The sequence below is a fragment of the Fringilla coelebs genome (genome assembly GCF_963513975.1).
Source record: "Fringilla coelebs genome assembly, chromosome: 4".
Lineage (NCBI taxonomy): Eukaryota > Metazoa > Chordata > Aves > Passeriformes > Fringillidae > Fringilla > Fringilla coelebs.
This window is the reverse complement of record NC_140032.1, coordinates 6,010,169-6,029,493: the sequence shown is the minus strand read 5'-3', so window position 1 is coordinate 6,029,493 and position 19,325 is coordinate 6,010,169. Positions and strand designations below refer to the sequence as shown.

Sequence of the window (19,325 nt, the reverse complement as noted above, 5' to 3'; positions counted from 1 at the left end):
CATGAAAAATTAAGTAGAATGATAGTGAATTTATCATGGGGTGAAAAAGTACATTATGGGGGTTCAGGGGACAAGATGGAGGGATCTGGGTGTGTCCAGCCTTTCTCCTTCTTCTTGGCCTCCATCTTCTGCTGTGATGTTGGCACTTTTAGATTGGTTTAGAGTAGAAGCTCACTGTGTAACATAGGTGATAGGTATTGGAAAGTGATTGTAAATATTGTATACGTAGTTTTTAGTATAAAGACATAACACCACCCTGGGGGCAAGCAGAGTGCTCTGGACTGTCTTAGCTGAACAGACCTCAGCTGGACAGGAGAAAAAATTGTATAGATAAGGAACAATAAACAACCTTGAGACTGAGAACTGAAGAGCTCTGACCCCTTTGAGTGCCGGGCTGGGAAAAGAGACTCTCAAACTTTTCTGGGGGTCACTGACCAGGGAGAGGCCCTGAGACAAAACACAACAGATGTTTTCCCAGGTTTGTAATTTGCAAGAAGGTCAGGCAGATGAGCGTGTCCAAACTGACTTGCACAGGGTGAGGGGAAGTAAGTGGGAAAGCTGGAAAACTGTCTGTGCTGTTTGCTTGTAAAACCAAGCACCTTTTCCTTTGCTCCTGCAGGTGAAGAATGTCATTTACCACGCTGTTAAAGATGCAGTTGGGATACTGAGAGCTAATGAATCCAGCCTTAGCAGACCGTGACGTAGAGCGCCTTAACCACACACTATGAAACAGAAGCGTTGGCAGCTGTTTTACCTACTCAGTCAGGACCTCTGTGGACTTTGAGATTATATGAATGTTACCTCATCTTCCTTTCAGCAGTACCAGAGGATCGTGGTACTATGTTCTGTGTATTCTTCCAATGTTTACAAACCTGATATGTATATGTAGTAATATGTATGGACTGTGGCATACTGTGAATGCTCAGTTGCAATAGAACTTTATACGGAGTTGCTCTCCAAACTGTACAAAATACCTCCTATAGAACTGTTGGGAACTATTCCAAATTACTCGTTTGAAAAATATTATTCAAGGCATTGTAAAGCTTCAATTTTTAAAATTTATTTTGGGGTGGGAGGAAGTATGGAATCACTCAGTTTAATAACCAATTTACATAAAAAGTTAAGAATGCAGTTCTGGAATTTCACATTAACATAGAACTAGCATTTAAATTAGCTTTAAGCTATTGTATAGTAACATAGAGATGGGAGTTAACCATCTTTAGGTAAATGTATTTAAATTTCTAAATGTTAAAAGAAACTTTTAATCAAATGTCTTCTGTTCGAAACTGCTCTTTAATTTGAACTGATGTTTGATTCTCTTTGTTTTTAACACTGAATGGTTACATAAAAATTCTTCTATTTCAGATACTGTTCCTTGCCTGTCTTCTTCAGTTGACTGTTTAAAATGTAATTAATTTGATGCAGTACTTTGAAATGCAAAAGAAAACTGTGTATCATAAATGGTTCATACTGTTTCTTGAAGTATTTGAAGGCTTAGGTTATGGAATTTGGTTGCAGACCTGTTTATAGTTATTTTTGGTTAGCCCAAGCATGACTTAGCTGACACTACTGCTGCCTGTGCTGTGGTCTGTGTCACATGAGCTTTGCAGCTTCAGTCTGAAATGGCACACACAGAACTCAGGGTTGTTTGGAGAAACACTGAAGAACATTGTAAAACTTAAAACAGGAAGAGAGGTTATGAATGGAAAAGTGACTTTCTCATTTGATGAGATACCCTGAGAAAAAATTAACCTTTCAATTCCTTCCCAGCACTGCAAGTTGCCAGATAGCCTCTGAGTTCACTTCTCTGAGCTTATGCAACAAATTGAACTCTGCAAATGCTCCCAGTAGTCGTTGACCTGTTGTTTGTGATCAGCAGTAACTGTTCCCTGTTGGGTGGCAGGGCTGCTCTTCAGAGAAATTTCCTCTGATTGCTCCTTCAGGAGAGGGGACAGGCTCAGTGATGTGCAGGGAGCAGGAGCCTCTTACAAGGGTTAGGCTGATTTACAGGTTTGTCTACACACCAGTGAGAGCTTTCCTCCACCTTCACTTGCTGCCACCTCTTGACAGTAAATAACTTATTCTAGTCACTTCAGGTGCTTTGATTTGGCATTTTGTGCTTGAACTAGTCAAGTGTGCTTAAAAACAACTTTTACCTGAACATTGTCCCTTGAACTATCAAGTTGAAGGAGATGGCATTGAGCAGGTTAATTGCTTTCCTTGGAACCAGCTGGAGTATTTGTGGGCAGCTGGAGTACAGGTACCTCCCAGGGAGCTGAGTCACACTGACCTTACACACCCTGTGTGTGTGCACGTAGATCTGAAAAGATTCCTTGTTGAAACTGCATTTTGAGCTCTTAGCACTATGCTGTTGTTCAATCTTGTTTTATTGCAGCTCTCACCCACTTTGTTTCTGATCTGTCCTTTCTGGATTTTTTAAGACCACAAGAAACAAGCTGTCCCTCTTGCCTGTTTTTGTTGCATTTGGGGTGGAGATGAGCATTTGAATTGCAGAGCCCTGGGGATACTTTGCCTTGCCCAGCACAAAGGTGAGCAGTGCTTGGCCCTCCCCCTGCTTTTATGGCTGAAAATGGGGGGTGTTGGACTCCATCCAGCTGTGTGCCTTGTGTGTTTTTCTACCCTTGCTGTTGGGGTACAATTATTTAGAGACTTGGCTTCCTTAAAATTAACAGCTCTGGCCTTTGTTGGGGAGGTGCTGTGGCAGTGACAGGTTTGGGTCAGAGATTTTTGGTTTCCAAACAGCCTTTTGTGAGCCATGACATCCGTTTTGCCTGAAGCTTTTCCTTGGGAGGAGGCACAGCTCTCCTCTGACCCTGAAATGTGCTCTTGGAGCAGCAGAGAGGCCTTGGCATGGCCATGGGAAGCTTTGCCAACAGCCTGGTGAGTCAGGGCCCCCTCCCACTGCTGCCACCTGACCTACCCTCACATGCCACAGCCTTGGCTAAGCCAGGCTCTCCTGTGACCATACAGAGCTGGAACGGACTGAAAACTTCTCTTTAACAGTGCAGTGAAGGCCATAAATGTGCTAAAGAAAGGTGTTACAAAACTAAAAGGGAGGTGTTAAGAGGTGGGAATCCGTTTGTGAAAGAGGCAAAGTGATGCAAATGAAACTGCTGAGTGGCAGTGACTGTTAGAAGCAGCTTTAATAAAATTTATATTGATTCAGGAAAACACAGATCTGACAGTGCTGGAGGTTTTTGGTAACAGATTAAACCAAACTGCCTGTTAGAGAGAAATGCTGCTTGAATATGAGAATATATTTCAGGACTTTATGTCTAAAAATACATAACATTACACCACCCTTGCCATGTCACCACAGGAAACATGGGCTGAACAGAAAACTGGAAGAGACTGCACTCCCCAAGAAGTATATTACAGTAGTGTCTTGGAGGAAAAAATCCTCAGGAAGAAAAAAAAAATATATATATATTACATAAGTGAGAATACATTAAGTTTTGCATTTTGAAGGTAGGACAGAATAAAATCAAGCCAACTGTACACATCCATCCTGGCCCTAGCTCCTCAGGGTGGCCAACCGTGACTGCATGGCCTCGATGTCCTCCTCCTCGTCCACGGCAGCAGCTGCTGCTCCCATGGGCTCAGGCTCTGGCAGAGCATCTGTGACTTTACTGGGTGCTTTACCCAAGGCCCCTGCAACAATAAACAGGCTCATTAGTGAGTGTCAGCTCTTCATTTAATAATTAGTGGCTTTTGGAGACATCTAAAACAACCCAACCAGTCATTTCCCATGGAGGTCAGAGCCCTGAGCTGGGCCAGGGCCAGCCCAGGGCTGATGGCTGCCCAGCAGCACTGACCTGCCAGCTCTGCTCCTTCCCCTCTGGGAGGAGGCTCCCAGCTCCCCACAAGCCCTGCTGCTTGCCCGGGAGCTCCCCCTGCCTGCTCGGGAGGAGGGGAACTGCTGGATGGAAAAAGCACATGAGGATGTGAGAAAGAACAGGACAAGGTGCCAGCAGGGTGGGCCCTGCACTTGCAGCGTGGTACAGCTGAATGCAGCCCTGGTGATTGTTTTTGTCACACCACATCACGAGCAATCCAGGTGAAAGGAGCATTCTAAGCATTCTCCAAGTCAACTGAACCAGTAAATCATTACTTCATGAGCTGGAAGGCAGAAGTTGTGGTTTTAAGAGGGTTTTTGTGTTTGTTTTGGGTTTTTTCCCCCAAACAAGACACAGCAAGTTACTACCAGGACCCACAACACAGCCTATGACTCAAGGCAGTGCAGCAGAGTTTATTTCTTGGTTTCATTAATAACAATACCTAGCCAATCATGTAAGTTTCACCTTGTTAAGAGGATTCACTGCACAGCCAAACACAGATCTGTTAGAGCCTCAATTACATAACTGCACAGAGAGCAGCTGATGGATATTAGTTCTGCCCTGCTGAGCCCCACTGCCTTCTCAGCCCTGAGAAACCAGCCTGTCAGAGCTCTCTGCCCATCACCAAAGGAAGAGATGCCACTGGGAGAGCAAGGAATAGATGAAGATTTCAGTTGCTGCATCTTATTGAACAGAGCAGGGACCTGGCTCTCAGCAGCACCCACAAACTCACCAGCTGTAATTTCAAAAAGGATTTTGTCAATTTCTGCCTCAGCTTCCTCCTCCATCTCCTCCTGATCCTCCAGGCCTTCAAAGGTGTCTTCCAGCATTTCCTCTATAATTCCAGCCTAGCAGAAAAAAACAAGGCAGTGTGTGATGCCCTTGGGAAGAGCAGAGTAAGAAAACTCGTTTCTACTTGGGAAATGAGGTTATGCCTATCCAGGCATGTAACATGAGCACACATCTCTACCACTGCAGAGGAAAAGCAGGAACAAAACTGAGGATTAAAGGCACCTGTTCTCACTTGGAAAACCTCAAGTTATTTAAACTAAAAGAGGAGAGATTTAAATTAGATATTAGGAAGAAATTCTTCCCTGTGAGCTGGAACAGGTTCCCCAGAGAAGCTGTGGATGCCCCATCCCGGGAAGTGCTCCCAGCCAGGTTAGACAGGGCTCTGAGCAACCTGGTCTAGTGGCAGATGTCCCTGTCCATGGCAGGGGGGCTGCAATTACACCATCTTTAAGATCCTTTCCAAACCAAATCATTCTATGATTCCATGGTTATTTATTGTTGTTGCACATCTAAACCAAGAACCCAGCCTGCTCCAAGCATGTGAAATCCAAGTGTAAGTTTCAGTCATGCAGCATCAATTGTGTAGCACACTGTAAAACTCCTCTTTGACACAGCTTGTTTTTTTTAATCTGCATTTGAAAACATTCCTTTGCAGGCCCTGCAACCTAGATATGGCCAAACCATGCTGGTGCACAATGATAAAATGATTTAGAAATAAACTTATTTGAATTAAGCAGTCTAGAGTGGTAAGAAGGGAAAAAGCAAAATAACTTTGGTAGTTGAAAATGTAATAGTCATAACAGAGACTTAGTATGCTTTCAAATCAGAGCACCCCCATCACATGGAGACACTGAGCTAGATGCTTTAAACCAGTGACAGTGAGTTGTATCTGAAGGAGCCAGGAGTTTTGTGATTCTTTAAAATTTTTGTAATAAACTTAATTAGTTAAGGAATGCTCAATTGTGTTATTTTGGCTGGTATTGGTTTAGATCTGTATTGGCTAAGTGTCAGTAGAAAACCCTGAGAAATTACCTCACTGCACCTGCAGAAAGGAGCTCTATGGGCCCATACCCCTCAGAGAATCTACAGCTGAAGAACAAAATTCAATAAATAATTGTTTAATGGTTATCATATAACTAGAGATTAATTAGATGTCATAGAACAAGAATAGTATCTTGAGAGAGTTAAGGAGTCAAAGGCCAATACATCCCAGAAAACTTGATTAATACATTGCAGGTGTAGTAAGGGAGCCACTTCATAGGCTTGTACTCCCCAGAAAACTTAATCAATAGTAATTGTCTAAGCAGGACAGCAAATTTAATAAAGCACTGTCAGCTGGATAAAACTCATGTTATCCATTAAACAAAGACAGATGAGATGTTCTGCCAGTAGTTAAAAGAAACAAAACACCTCTACCATGATGCAATAAATTGGGCAGATTTTTAGGAGTGTCTATTAAAAAATCTTGGCTGTTATAGTGTATACAAATGCCAGAAAATTGTTGTTTCTTTGATCATGTCTGTGGTGAATAAATTCCCCATATGTTGCCAATTTTGACTCAAAAATGTTATTAGGAATGTTGGTCTAACAGCTTTTTGTTTTTAGATTTAAAACTTTGTGTCACCAGTATCAGACTGGCCATGGAGTCAGTGTCCTGAGCTCACTCCAGCCCTGTGACAAAGGGGCCACCCAAGTGACTGCACAGCTCAGAGACTGCCACATTGTGTTCACCCAAGTCTGATTTATGTGCCAGACCTTACCTTCATCATCTCTTTGGACAAGTCCCTCATTGTTGCTTGGATTTCTGGGATTTTTACTAGATTTTGCATAGCTTTCATGACTTCTGTGCTCTTCTGCAATGAACCTGCTACTCTGAGGACAGCTGTGAAGGAGAGAGGCACAGAACAGCTTGAACAACTGCTGAAAGCAGAAAAATTACATCCTCCCTACATGGAAATTTGTTTACATTTAGGCAATTCAATTTAAAAAATAAACAGGCATTGCACTTCTTCACTCTTGACTAAATTCCTGGGAAAGCCCAACTTATCCCACATTGGATAAATGCTATAAATGTCCTGTACAACCAGGAGCCCAGGTGGTCTGCAGAGAGAGTTCAACCCACCTGCACCCAATTCACTAAAGACAGGGAGAGAGTTGCTCCTGCCCAGCCCCTCAGCAGCCAGAGCTGCTGAACCAGGGATCTCCTGCCTGACACCAGGTACTGGAAACCAACCCTGGCAGAAGTTCTGCTGCAATGGTTCCACAGCAAAGAGTGAGCTACAACATTAATACTGAAGCAGACAAGCCACAAATAAGCTTGTTTAAACTGAATTTAACAATACTCTTTCAAGAGGCTATTCTAACTTATTCTAACTCCTCATATGTATTGATATACCAAGATCACAAAGCAGTAATTAAGGGTACTTTGAAGATGTTTGAATTCTGCCATCTAGCTTTGCAGCTTCCTGGACATGGAGAACTTACTTGTTTGTATATAAAGTGGTCAGTCCTTAATGAAGCAAAATGAAGGTACAGCACATATTATGTTACATTATCAAGTTACTACAAACCCCAGAGTGAATTCTAGATTCCTCTATATTTCCTATCCAAGTGAATCAGACCATTCCAAGGAAGATGAAGATGTTGGCAGTGGTAATAAGGAGGAGGCAGTTTTGAGTTTTTCCTTTTAATGGACACCTTAAGGTACAAGGATGGTCCTACCTTCCTTTCCTGAGTGAGATGCATGGGGAGCCACATTTGAACCATCATAAAATTACACTTAAGGTTCACAGTGTGACTTCCTGTTTTATCACTCATCCAACATTAAAATCTACTGGGATGATGCTGGGGTGGGGGAAATGCTTTGACATTTCAGCAGCATGTTGATCTCCACCAAGTCTTCTCCTGTCTTTACAGCTTTCTGCTCTGCTTGTTACAGGCTGGACTGTTTCCAGCTATGCAAAACTCTGCAGGAAATATATTTAAACAGATTTCTGATGTGGATAAGGAATGAGGGAAATATGCTGGTTCTGGAGGAACACAAAGGACCAAGGAGGGTTTACAGAACATGGGTGTTAAGCCAAGGGGCAAAAGGATTCATCCACACTAAGAAATCAAGCACTGCTCCCCCACTCCCATGCAGGTGTTGGTAAATGCCCCCAGACTCTTGCTAGGGAAGCAACCATCTACAAGATGAAGAGAATTCCACTCCAGTGACAGGTCCTGTCAAAATCAGTGACACAGGCTCCAGGAGGATACAGGGGTACTAGGAATGCATTCAAACTGTTTAGAATGTGCTCCAAATTGCTGTGAGTTCAGAGCATGTGATTCTCACCCCACTGGAACCCTCAGGCTCTGAGGAGAGGTGTTGCATCATCTGCTGAGCAGCTCATCGCAGGAAACAGGGAACCAGCAAGGATGCAGAGAACAAAAAGGGGCAGGAACCCCAAGAAACCAAAAGTGGGAGCTCCCTGACTACTTCAGAGTGCAGGGTGGGACACCTATCCAGGCAAGGCACTGGAGAAGCAGCCTCAGAGCATCCTGCAGACTGAGGGGGGTTACTGCCTACAGGGATGCAGGACTCCTTACAGGGATGTAGGTGGAAAGAGTGTGTTTGGACACAGGGAAAACTTACAATGGATCTTTTAATTACAGGGATTACAGGAACATAGCTGAGTCTTAGGGGAATGTCCAAAGGTAGACTGGGGAAGGATTGAAGTGGGTGAGGGAACACACAAACCTCAGGGGCCTGCAGGACCAGGTAGCAGCAGTTCAGGCAGAGGAGGTCTGGGAAGGTACCAGGTATCTGGCCAGCTTGGACAGAGCATCTGAGAGCAGCTCCTGGAACAACTGATCTGTTGTGTACATGTGTGTTCTACTAGCAGACCTCAGTCCTCAGGAGCTGAAGAGGAAGAGCAGGTGGAGCTGCTCACAGTGTGTGAAAGCTGTGTGTGTTTATGGGGTGGTGGCAAAGGCTCTGCTCTAACAGTGTGAGTGCACGTGCCTGCTGGGATTAGGGGGTAGAACCCAGCAGCCTCACAGCTCTGGGAGGATCTTCCCAGGCTCCTGAAGCCCACTGGAATCAGCTGCTTTTCACAGGAGCACAGCTGTTCCCACATTCAAGCTCTGCCTGCATTTGATTTTGGTTCTGGACAAGGAAACCTCAGACCTCACTTCTACTGTCAGAGCAGTGCTTGGGTCCAGAATTTGCTCTTACCAAGCTGGTTCTTCATCCCCATGAGAACTGAGTTCATGTGAGCTTTGGATGCATAGAGTTTGCTTACAGCCCTCCGAGAGCGGACCAGCTCCTTGGCCAAGATCACACACACATCCCTCTGATTCTTTTTGGCAGCATCCTTTATTGACCTCTTCACCTTCTCCTCTTCCCTCTGGATATCTGGAGCACAGAAAAACACAGCAAACAGTGACCAACTCCTAAGGATATACAAAAGAAATCAGTCATTTGTTGAGGTGTGTTTCCAATGCAAAGAGCTGTTTCTGCTTGATTTCAGATTCCCTCTGTTACTCAAAGACCTTGTTCTAGGCTGATTTACATGTCAGCTGATTAATTCAACTAAATCTTAATAGGAAAATTCTCATTACTGAACATCCAGCTCTGTAATTTCCTTTGCAGTCAAGAGCACTCTACAGGACTGTCTGAGAATATTAGTCCATGATGCTGAGCTGAGTAAGAGCTTACAAAGCAAAAAAAGGTCCTGTAAGAACACAGCACTCTGAGAGGATGACTTGAGTCACAACTTCAAAATAACTTTCTGACTATTAAACTGGCCTGATACAAATACACATACACAAAATATACATCTAAGTTGAAACATCCTGTTCAAACTCTCCTGGCACCCAGCTTTGTTCAACTGCTTTTTTAAGAGTGTACTTCAGTGGGAATACTGAACTAAGCATAAGCAAAGAGTTGGTTTGACTATTAAACACTAAAAAGGCCTTCTTAAATGCCATTGTTTCTCCAGCAAATCTGATGTGACTGTTGACAGTTCTGACCTGCCAGGTAACACTGGCTGTGAACAGCAGGAGCTGTACTCCAAAAAGCCCAGAGTAAAAAATGCAAGAGTAAGCAGGGACAATATCAACCTCCTTTCTTCTCCAGACTCAGCAATAAATTAGTCACTGATGAAATGTGGATCTCAGAGTCTACACGAAAAATTATCCTAAAGTAAATAAAGAATTCAGATAGTAAGGGTTCCTCACCTTCTGCAAAGAGTTGATTGAAATGACCACAAAAAAAATTTTTTCTAAGAAAGCCTCTGTTCAGATTTAGTTTTGAGTCTTCTTGATTTATGCCAGACAAAGTTATACACTGGAAGAATCAGAAGCTGCCCTTTTATAAAAACAAAGGCATCAACATACACCTTCTGGCACAGGCCAATTTGGAGACTTCAACACAGCTTCTCAGGCAGGAGTTAATGAACCAGTAATTCTCTCAGTATCATTCACTGAGGTGTTTACCTTAAAGGACTGGCAGAAAGCTGTAGGATTACAATCAGAAAAACATACCTTTGCTGCTTTCCCACTATTATTTTCAGAAACACCAGAAACTTGAAGACATTTGTGTGTCACACATGGGACTGAGCCAAGTCCCAGTATATCAGAGCAGGTAAGAAAGAGCTGCAGTGCTCCAGCAGGAAACAGAAAGCACTAGAAAACCCCAGCAGCACTGAGGAATTACAACATTCACTCTGTCAGGCTGAAAACAACCACAAGTATTGTATTACTGCACCCAGGCTAGTGCAGGACAGCCTGCACCCGAGTGAATGCTCTCACTGGCATCAAGGGCTGAGTATGAGATCAGTGGCACAAGTGCGCAAAAACAGCCAACTCCATCTTTGAAGGTCAGTGCCAGCTACACTCCTCAAGGGAGCCAAAGCCACTTCCCCAGTGCTTCTGCAGCACTATCAGGAACAAAGCAGCCCAAAGTACCTGCGAGAGGGACTCACAAGCTCAGCAAAACACAAAGTTACTGTATTACTCCAACTCTTTCAACTCCAAAAATTCAGTTCTGAAATAACAAGGATGCCTTTCATTTCTCCAAACCTTCCAAGCCCTGAAAAACAACCTACCCCAAAAGGAAATCACTACAGGAGCATCAAACAACAGATGGTTTCAAAGAGTGTGTTGCTATTTTAGTAACTCTGCTGACTGGGCAAGCCAAGTGCTCAAGTGATCCAAGCCCACTCAGTTCATCCCAGGTGGATCTAGTGTTGCCTTGTTCAAACACATCCACAGCCTTCCCCAAGGAAACTAAGACAGGCTCCAGCTTAGCATCCTTCCTTAAAGATTGCAGTGATTTCCTGTGTAGGGCTCAGGTGAAACAAGAGAGCATGGCAGAATCCAACTACAGTGAGTAACTTCTGAGGAAACCTTCAGTGGCACTTGGCTGCCATCCTTCAGGAGCAGCCTGCTAGCCTGGGAAGTGTCCAGCAGAACAATGTACTTCCATAGGTGAAATGTGAAATCCTGGCACAAAGATATTATGTACTTTGTTTTAAGGGCAATTATCAGTGTAGCAGATGGTTGGTGGTTAGTGCTGAACTGTATTTCTTTGAATGTAGGACTCTGAAACACAGACAGGTTTAGAGCTGCTAAAATAATTAGATTTGCATTTACATCAAAACACCACACTACCATGTAACCTAGTATCTGTGTAGGCCATTAAAAGCATTATGGCATGTAAAAAGTTAGGAGAAACCCAACATTTCCAGAAACATCAGTAGAGAACAGTGGGTACTTTGCTTCTGTGGAAGATGCAGTCTCTAAAACATGTTTTGCTAGTAAGATGAGAATTGCAGCTCCTCTGTGCCTGATACAACCACACAAAGTGTCCTGGAGAAAGTAAAAATTCACATCCCTGTACATCAGTTTTCCTGGGAAAGACACAAACTCTGTTCCTCATACTGGAGACAAGGCCAAAGCACACTTTGTATTGCACAGGCAACCTTCTGCAACCAAACTCACAAGAGGGAGAAGACACAAACCCTGCCAGGTCACTCCAGAGGCACCCCAGGGCTGGGAAGGATGGGGAATGCAGGATGTGCTCCTCAAGGTGTCACTCCTAACAGGCATGTGTTAGCAACAGAAGCTGACACAAAATATCCTTCAGCAGCACCTCCCATGGACAAATCCCAGGGACAGGGTAGAAGACAAATAAGGGGGAAACAAAACCTAGCCCAAACCTATTTTGAGGTTCAGGGAAGGCAGGTAAAATAAATTCTGAACTAACAGCAGTGCAATATTAAGCAACTTCTCTACTTTTCCAGACACATTCAGCAGTGTAATGCTCAGTATTTAATACCAAAACACCCACACAGAGAAAATACCTTGTTTTTTCCTTCCTCTCTTCTGTTTGTAATTTTTCCAAGCTGACAGCAAGCTATTTTTGCTTGGCATGTGCACTTTCACACCAGTACATGCCAGTGGAACTGTCTACATGTGGAATTATATATCACACTGATACTACTCATTAAATCAATGTGGGTGAAATTCTGGATAATAAGTCTAATACATGTTATCCAAAGGGATTTAAGAGCATTATGTCTTACTGGGAGCATGAAATATTCATGTTCTTTTGAAAATTTTACTAGGATAACTTCACAGCGACATCATTTTGTAACACAGACTAAGTCTGGCCCCGGGATCACATTTATCTTCCTTTACTCCAGATGTGACAGACTACCCCAAGTTATTAAATTTCACAGCCTGCCTCAATTAAAGTAAAAAAACCCTTGAAGACACACAACAAAACAAAAAAAAAAAAAGAGACACAAGTACAAACCTCTGATCTGTCTATCAATCACTCTCATTTCTTTCCTTATCTTCAAGGACCATTCATTGACCTTAAAAAGAGAAAGTGAGAGTTACTTGAAATTCCAACTTCAAAACTATGCTTTTATACTTTCATGTAACTTAAACATTCAGTATCAAAAGCAGCACTTCAAAATGCATGAGCTGCAAGTTATGAGTGATGTTAAAATATTTCATTATTCAAATAATAAAACCCCCAAACATTGCAGAGATACCATCAATTACTGCACTGATGTTCAGACAAGGAGTTAAGGAGGACCTTTATAGATCCTTCCCAACCAAAACTCTTCAATGACTCCAGGATGTGAGTTGTGAGTCAGATGCTCACTGCCTGGCTAACTTCCCTCATCACAGCCCTGTCGCTGTACACAGGGAACTTGTCTCAGGGGGTTTCAGCAGAGGGGACAGACTTTGGCATAGATGACAGCCCCAAGAGTGCTATTGCCCATTTCAGTCAGGAGGATCTCCAGGAGGTCTCCAAGCCAACCCCTACTCAAAGCAGGATCAAGTTCAGAGCTCAGGTTGTCCAGGTCTCATCCACTGAGTTTTGACACTGTTTGAGGGCAGAGACTTCACAGTCACTGTGAACAAATGCACTTAAATGACTCCTGCGTGGTGAAGACTTTTCCTCATAGAATCCTGGGATGGTTTGGGTTGGAAAGGACCTTAAAGACCATCTATTTCCAATGCCCTGCAGTTGGCAGGGCCACCTTCCACTAAACCAGACTGCTTAGAGCTCCATCCAACCTGGACTTTCATGCTCAATTCCAAAATCTCCTCTGTGGGTGTAGCCCCACTCCTGCCACTGGACACACCTCAAAAGTACCTATCTGTGCCTTGACTACAACCCCAGCAGAGGCAGTGAGAGGCTTTAGACCCCTGCTCCTTCACCTTCTCTTCTCCAAGCCAAAATGAGCCCAGTTCCCACAGCCACTCCTCCTGCATCAAAGGCTCCAGCCCTCCTCCACCCTGATGGCCTCTGCCACACCTCCCCAGCTGGCTGAGATCCTTCCTGAGCTGGGTGCCCACACTGGGACACTTCTGCAGACCTGGCCTCTTTCCTGCTGAGTAGCACAGTGACTGAGCACTCAGCACTGTGAGCACAGCTTCCCAACACAGCCCTGTTTGCCTTCATTGCTGCAGAGGTGCACTGGGAGCTCATTTATTATCCATGGGAAAGCAGATCCTTTCCTGCAGAGCTGGTGCCCAGCCAGCCCCAGGCTGCACATCCCTGTGTGCAGGTAGGTTGTCCCAGTCTTGTATTGCTCCACTTTGTGAGGTTCCTGCTGGGTTCCTCCCACTTGCTCAGGTCTCTCTGCCCTCCAGCTTCCCTTCCCCTGCCTTTGGTGGTGTTCAAACACAGCTGCTCCTTTAGCAGCTCCCTCCTGGCACTTGTCAAGATCTCTCTGTTCCAGATCCTCTGGCTCACCAAGGAGGTGGGGAGCTCCACTTGCCCTGACTGTCCCTCCAGGTAAGCAGAGTGAAGAGAACTTATGCAATGAAAACTTGTAAAGCAAGTTCTCTTTGGTGCACAAGCACAGCAGAGCAACAGATTTAGACTTTCACCAGTCTCAAAAGACTTTCTCTTGGTCATGGGTGAACAGGACTATTTTTTGACTGCAGACAAAAGCACCATGAGGTGCCCAAGCACAAGATCAGCTTAAAAACCCCCACATACAACCCAAAGCCCTGCAGAGGTGCAGAAGTTTCCAACATGTTTCAGAAAGCTCCTGTACCTTTAGTTAAAAAAAACCCAAACCCAGAACTGACTGCAGCCTCCTCTCTTGTTCTTCAGAGCAGAGGAGATAACATCCTGGAGAGTCATTCCTCACCCTGACAGAAAGCTAAGAAGGTCCCTTTTAGAGTATGGGCTACATGAGAGGAAAAAAGCAGGGGGAAGAGACTGAGAAAAACATGACAGAGCACTGGCTGGCCAACCATCCTGTTTCAAATGCAACACCTGCCAGAAATGTGCTCTACAACTTGCATTCTAGAACAAACCAACACACAACAAGCCTTCATGTACAAGCACAATCAGCAACTGTCAAATGAACCACAGCAGGATTTGCAGCTTCTGTCTCTGGGGTGAACAGCCCAGCACAAAGACACCATTAAATCAAGACTGGTTGCGTGTTGTCATCAAAACCTGCTTATTCTGACAGCAGAAAACTCTTTCACAGTTCATCCCCAGCACTGCCAGGGGTTTGACATGACTGTTCTAAAGGTACAGGTGCTTATGCCTCCCCTGCTGCTCCCAACTCCCCTCCTGTTTTGTGTAAGAGGAGGAGGAAATCCCACTGACTCTTATCCAGGCTAGTCCATGCTCCCAGCTACATGAGACAGCAATTTGTTGAGCTGTAAAGAAGCCACACCTCTCATCTCACACGGGACACAGGGACCTGGATACAGACCATGGTACAAGGCAGCAATGCTGGAACAGGAGTCTGTGGTCCAGCTGAGCACAGATAACTACCCTGAACACAACTCCATGATGATGAAGCAATTCTACTCCACTCCTGATCTGAACAAAAACACCACTCGCACAGCACTGCATCATGCCAGAGTCAGCCAGCAAAGCACTCAAGCTGAAAAGAGCCAACTCACACTACACTGGAGGAAACCCCACTTTTTAAGTTCAACCGATCCAGACGTGGCATTAAAAGTACAGTAAATCCCCAGCTTTAGACAGGCTGAAATGTATCACCAGCTCTTCACAAAGGCTGAAGATATTTGCCTTGTATTGATCATAAATAAATTATCTCACATCCACAGAGTGGGCAGACAAAAGAATTGAGGGCAAATCATTGCCATCACAAAAATCTCAAGCCCTCCCCACCCTCATCCACCTACTGCAGTGCCTGGATTGCTCCCTCTAGCCCTGCTCAGGGACTGTATCTTGGGCACAGCTGCTGGCAGACACCAGCTACACTCTGCTGTTTCCCCATCAGCTAGGATGCAGAAACAGCTACTGCTTTTTCCTTCTAAAGCTGCAGTTAGGTACAGGAGGAAAGGAATTTTTAACTAATAATGGGTGTCTCAAAATCTCAGTGTTAGGGCTCTGAAGTCACCGTGCCAGCCTGCACCCCCAGGGAGGGCTCATGACAGCACGAGGACTCATGTCACCTCTCCCTACACCTGTCCCCTACTGCCTTTGCAGGGTTTTCTGCAAAGAACCACAGAACCATTGGCTTAGGAAGGGATCTCTGGAGATCAGCCAGTCCAAACCCCCTGCCAAGGCAGGGTCACCCAGGGCAGGTGACACAGGAATGTGTCCAGGTGTGTTTGGAATGGCTCCAGGGAGGGAGACTCCACAACCTCCCTGGGCAGCTGTTCCACCCTCAGCATAAAAAAGCTTTTCCTCATGTAAAGGTGGAAGATGTTGTGGTTTAGTTTATGGTCACTGCTCCTTGTCCTGTTGCTGTGCACCAAAAAGAAGGCTCAAGGTGGCTGGCACCATCCTCCAAGAGTTCCAAGATGCCCCAGAGACTCTGTGCTACTGGAAAACATGGCAAGTTCACCAGTCAGGGAAGGCAAAAGAGCAAGAGTGGCCCTCAGGCAGAAGATGAGAACTCCTGAGTGCAGCATGAGCACACATGTGGGTGCCACAGCTGTCTGATGCATCACCCACCCTGAGAGCAGCAGCCCCCAGCCCCAGCTCTCCCTGTGCTCTCTTGTGCCACACTCAGGAACCCAGCAGACTGACCCAGCCCACACAGGGCTCTGACACAGGCAGAGGAGGAAGGGAAAGGACACTCCCAGAGGTACCTTCCTCATCTGATTCTCTCACCCCACAAGCAACAACCATAACCTGCTCCCCTGGGACTCAGCTGCTACAAAGCACCAGGGAACATCTGTGACACTGCAGCTTGTCTAAGCCTTCAACTTGTGTGCCTGTCATTTTTCCTGCTGCTCTTCCAGTACCTCTAATGTATGATCTTTCCCTCAGCAAACAGCAGATTTTTTTCACTAACACATTCATAGCTACTTATGAAAGACAACAGCGAAATCCACCAGTGTCTTGATTATTTCATTGTACTGTGACAGCAGAAAGCTGTTCCTGGAAACACAGTTTGTCTACAGACTCATCTTCCCCCTACAAGTTCCAACATTTCAGCTACTGTTTCCTAATTTTAAAGCTGTGTCTGCAAGAGGAGCTAGAATCACAGAACCAGAGAATGCTAGGGGGTTGGAAGGAGCCTTACAGACCACACAGCTCCAACCATCCCTGCCATGGGCAGATACACTTTCCACTAGACCACGTTGCTCAAGGCCTTATCCAGTTGGTTTTGAACATTTCCAGGGATGGGGCAGCCACAGCTTCCATGGGCAACCTGTTCCAGTGTCTCACCACGCTCACAGGGAAGAATTTCTTCTTGGTATCTAACCTAAATTTCCCCTCTATCAACTCGTAGCCACTCCCCCTTGTCCCGCCACTCCACTTCCTCACGAAGAGCCCCTCTCCGGCTCCCTGCAGGCCCCCTCAGATACCGGGAGCTTCTGTGAGGTCTCACCGGCCCGGTCCCGGCCCGGGTGTAGCCTCCGCCAGGACCAGGCCGAGCCCGGCCCCTCCGCAGTCCCGCCCGACGCCATAGCAACGCCACACGGCCCTGTCGCCACTCCCCCCTGAAACTCCCGGGCCGGCTTGGCGGCTCCGGCCCCTCACCAGCTCCTTGGGCGGCTTCTCGGGGGTCTTCCCGAAGAGCCCCATGGCGGCCGCACCGCCCGGCGCTTCCGGGTTCCCGCAGCCGGGCCGGGCGGAGCGCGCACTGCGCCTGCGCCACCGCAGACCCCGCCCACTCCGCGTGGGGGCGGGACCAGAACGTGTTTGTCCCGCCCCTCGCGGCTTCGCGCCAGTCACGTGGCGCTGCGCACGGCGCTGCGCACGGCCCCGCCCCCTCGGAGGGGCGGGAAGGCGCTGAGGGGCGCGGCGGGAGCGCCGGCCCCGCGCACTGAGCGTGTTTGTAACTCCTTCAGGGTCAGTCAGGTTGGGAAAAACTTCTGAGATTATCGATTCCAACCACGATCGAACACCGCTATGGCACTGGGTGCCACGTCCAGCCTTTCCTTAAACACCTCCAGAGACAGTGATTCCACCATCGCTTTGGGCACCCCATTCTAATGTCCAACCGCCCTGTGAAGAAATTCCTCCTGATGTGCAACCGAAACTCCGCTGGTCCAGCTTAAGACTGCGCCCTCTCGTCCTGTCGCTGGTTTCCTGGGAGCAGAGCCTGATCCCCACCCGGCTGAGCAATAAGGTGCCCCTGACAGGCTGAGCCCCCTCCGCTGCTCATCACACCCGAGCCTTCCCCAGCTCCGCTCCCTTCTCTGGAACTCCAACATCTCGAGAATTCTTGGTGCAAGGGCTGGCTCCCAGTCCGGCCTCTCCCCTGGCACAGCCCGCAGGACACGCCAGGGCAGGGCTCACACAGGCCGATGGCCACCCCGCCCCAGCTGCCGCGGCTCTTTCGGAGAAATCCCGCTGGCCAGGCTGGCTCATCCTCACCCTCCTCTCCGCAGGGTCACCTGGCTGAAATGAAGGGACAGCTTGGAGCCGCTCTGCTGGAGCTCCAGCGAGTCAGTCCATCTCTTCACGCCCCGGTGCACAATCTGAGACTGAGAGCATTAGAAATAAATCAGTGATGCACAGAGTGCAAAAGCTTAGGGGAAAAAAAGGTGCTATTAACTTAACCTAACTCTTCAATACCTTAGATTATACTTACCCTCATTGTTTAATTACTGGAGACAGACTTTTTAATTAGTTACAAAAAAGTACAGTTTCACCTTGGTCATCTTTCCCTCCAGAATCTAATGCAGAAAAAAGATCTAAACAAGCTTTGGAAAATAGAGCTCTCATTTTGGACTGAGCACCAGCAGTGGGAAAGCCAGTGCTAATAAAACAGTAATTGATGAAAACGAGAGTGACAAAGAGCTTTAGAGATTATTTAAATCCATCCTTTGTAATAGCAGCACCAAGCATCCACTGCCTTTATTAAACCTAACAAACAAGTGAATAGCCTCACCTCAGTGGTCTGACATTTTCTGTTTACAATTGGTCTCCAGCTTCCAGGCACGAGACATCAGAGAATAAAACAACACTTTAGGAATGTTTAGCATCTCAGTTAAGACACTTCACAAGCACTAGCACAACCCAGCCCTGCGAGGCAAAACATGTGAACAGCGAAACCGCTGACCTTGTTACAGGCACAGTCTTTGCTCCTCTGCTCCCTTCTCCGGATGTTCAACTGTCAACACGTCAGGGCAGGGCTGTCTGAGATCCTGCACGGGGTAGAAAACAATGTTACTCGGATGCTTCTGCTGCTACTGACACGAGCATTTCATAAAATAAACACATCCAACTGCTTTTTCTGTCCTGCTGGGACTCTCAATACACTACGCCAGCTGCTCAAGATTCTGTAACAGATGCATTGCCAGGAACTGCATCACAACAATTTATATAACTCAGACACGAGGGGACTAAACCTTCCTCCACAGCTACCTACTGGTCATAATTACCTGCTCCTGTGGATGTGCCCTCAGTGGCTCTCCTGCTAATTAAAACAGCAGTTTGGGTCATCCATCAAACGAACAGGATGAGTAGAGCAACTGAGGCCATTAAAACAAGTCTTCAGCTGAAACAGGTGTGCACAAAGCTTTTCAAACAAGGCTGAGCCAGTGCACAGGAGCAGAGCTGCTGGGGCTGTGTGTGAGGGTGAGGAGGTCAGCCTTCATCAGCAGAGTGCACTCCATGAGACTCAGTGCTCCAAGGACACAGCACTGCTCCAGCTTAGCACTCACAGCTTTTGGCAAATTGCCGAGGTACCGGCGAAAGGCTGCAGCGGGCTGGGA

The 19,325-nt window shown here is 46.3% G+C and overlaps 2 protein-coding genes across 3 annotated transcripts in view; one reads left to right on the top strand and one right to left on the bottom strand.

Moving 5' to 3' along the window:
- The window catches only part of KDM3A (lysine demethylase 3A), a 30,969-nt gene extending 28,352 nt beyond the window's left edge, over positions 1-2,617 (top strand). The window contains exon 26 of the mRNA XM_084204678.1: positions 620-2,617. Coding sequence (XP_084060804.1) covers positions 620-700 — 81 coding nt within the window. The 3' untranslated portion in view covers positions 701-2,617. The remainder of the gene's footprint in view (positions 1-619) is intronic.
- A 528-nt stretch (positions 2,618-3,145) lies between these two features.
- Positions 3,146-19,325, bottom strand: part of LOC311152740 (charged multivesicular body protein 3) — a 33,938-nt gene continuing 17,758 nt past the window's right edge. Inside the window, exons 1-6 of one of the 2 annotated variants that reach the window (XM_084204051.1) lie at positions 17,143-17,265; positions 12,451-12,511; positions 8,866-9,045; positions 6,410-6,531; positions 4,591-4,705; positions 3,146-3,672 (exon numbers count right to left, since the gene is read on the bottom strand). In XM_084204051.1, the coding sequence (XP_084060177.1) occupies positions 3,536-3,672; positions 4,591-4,705; positions 6,410-6,531; positions 8,866-9,045; positions 12,451-12,511; positions 17,143-17,187 (660 nt within the window). In that variant the 5' untranslated portion in view covers positions 17,188-17,265 and the 3' untranslated portion in view covers positions 3,146-3,535. Of the gene's footprint in view, positions 3,673-4,590; positions 4,706-6,409; positions 6,532-8,865; positions 9,046-12,450; positions 12,512-17,142; positions 17,266-19,325 lie in introns of those variants that run through there. The other variant, XM_084204053.1, reaches the window with a different exon arrangement.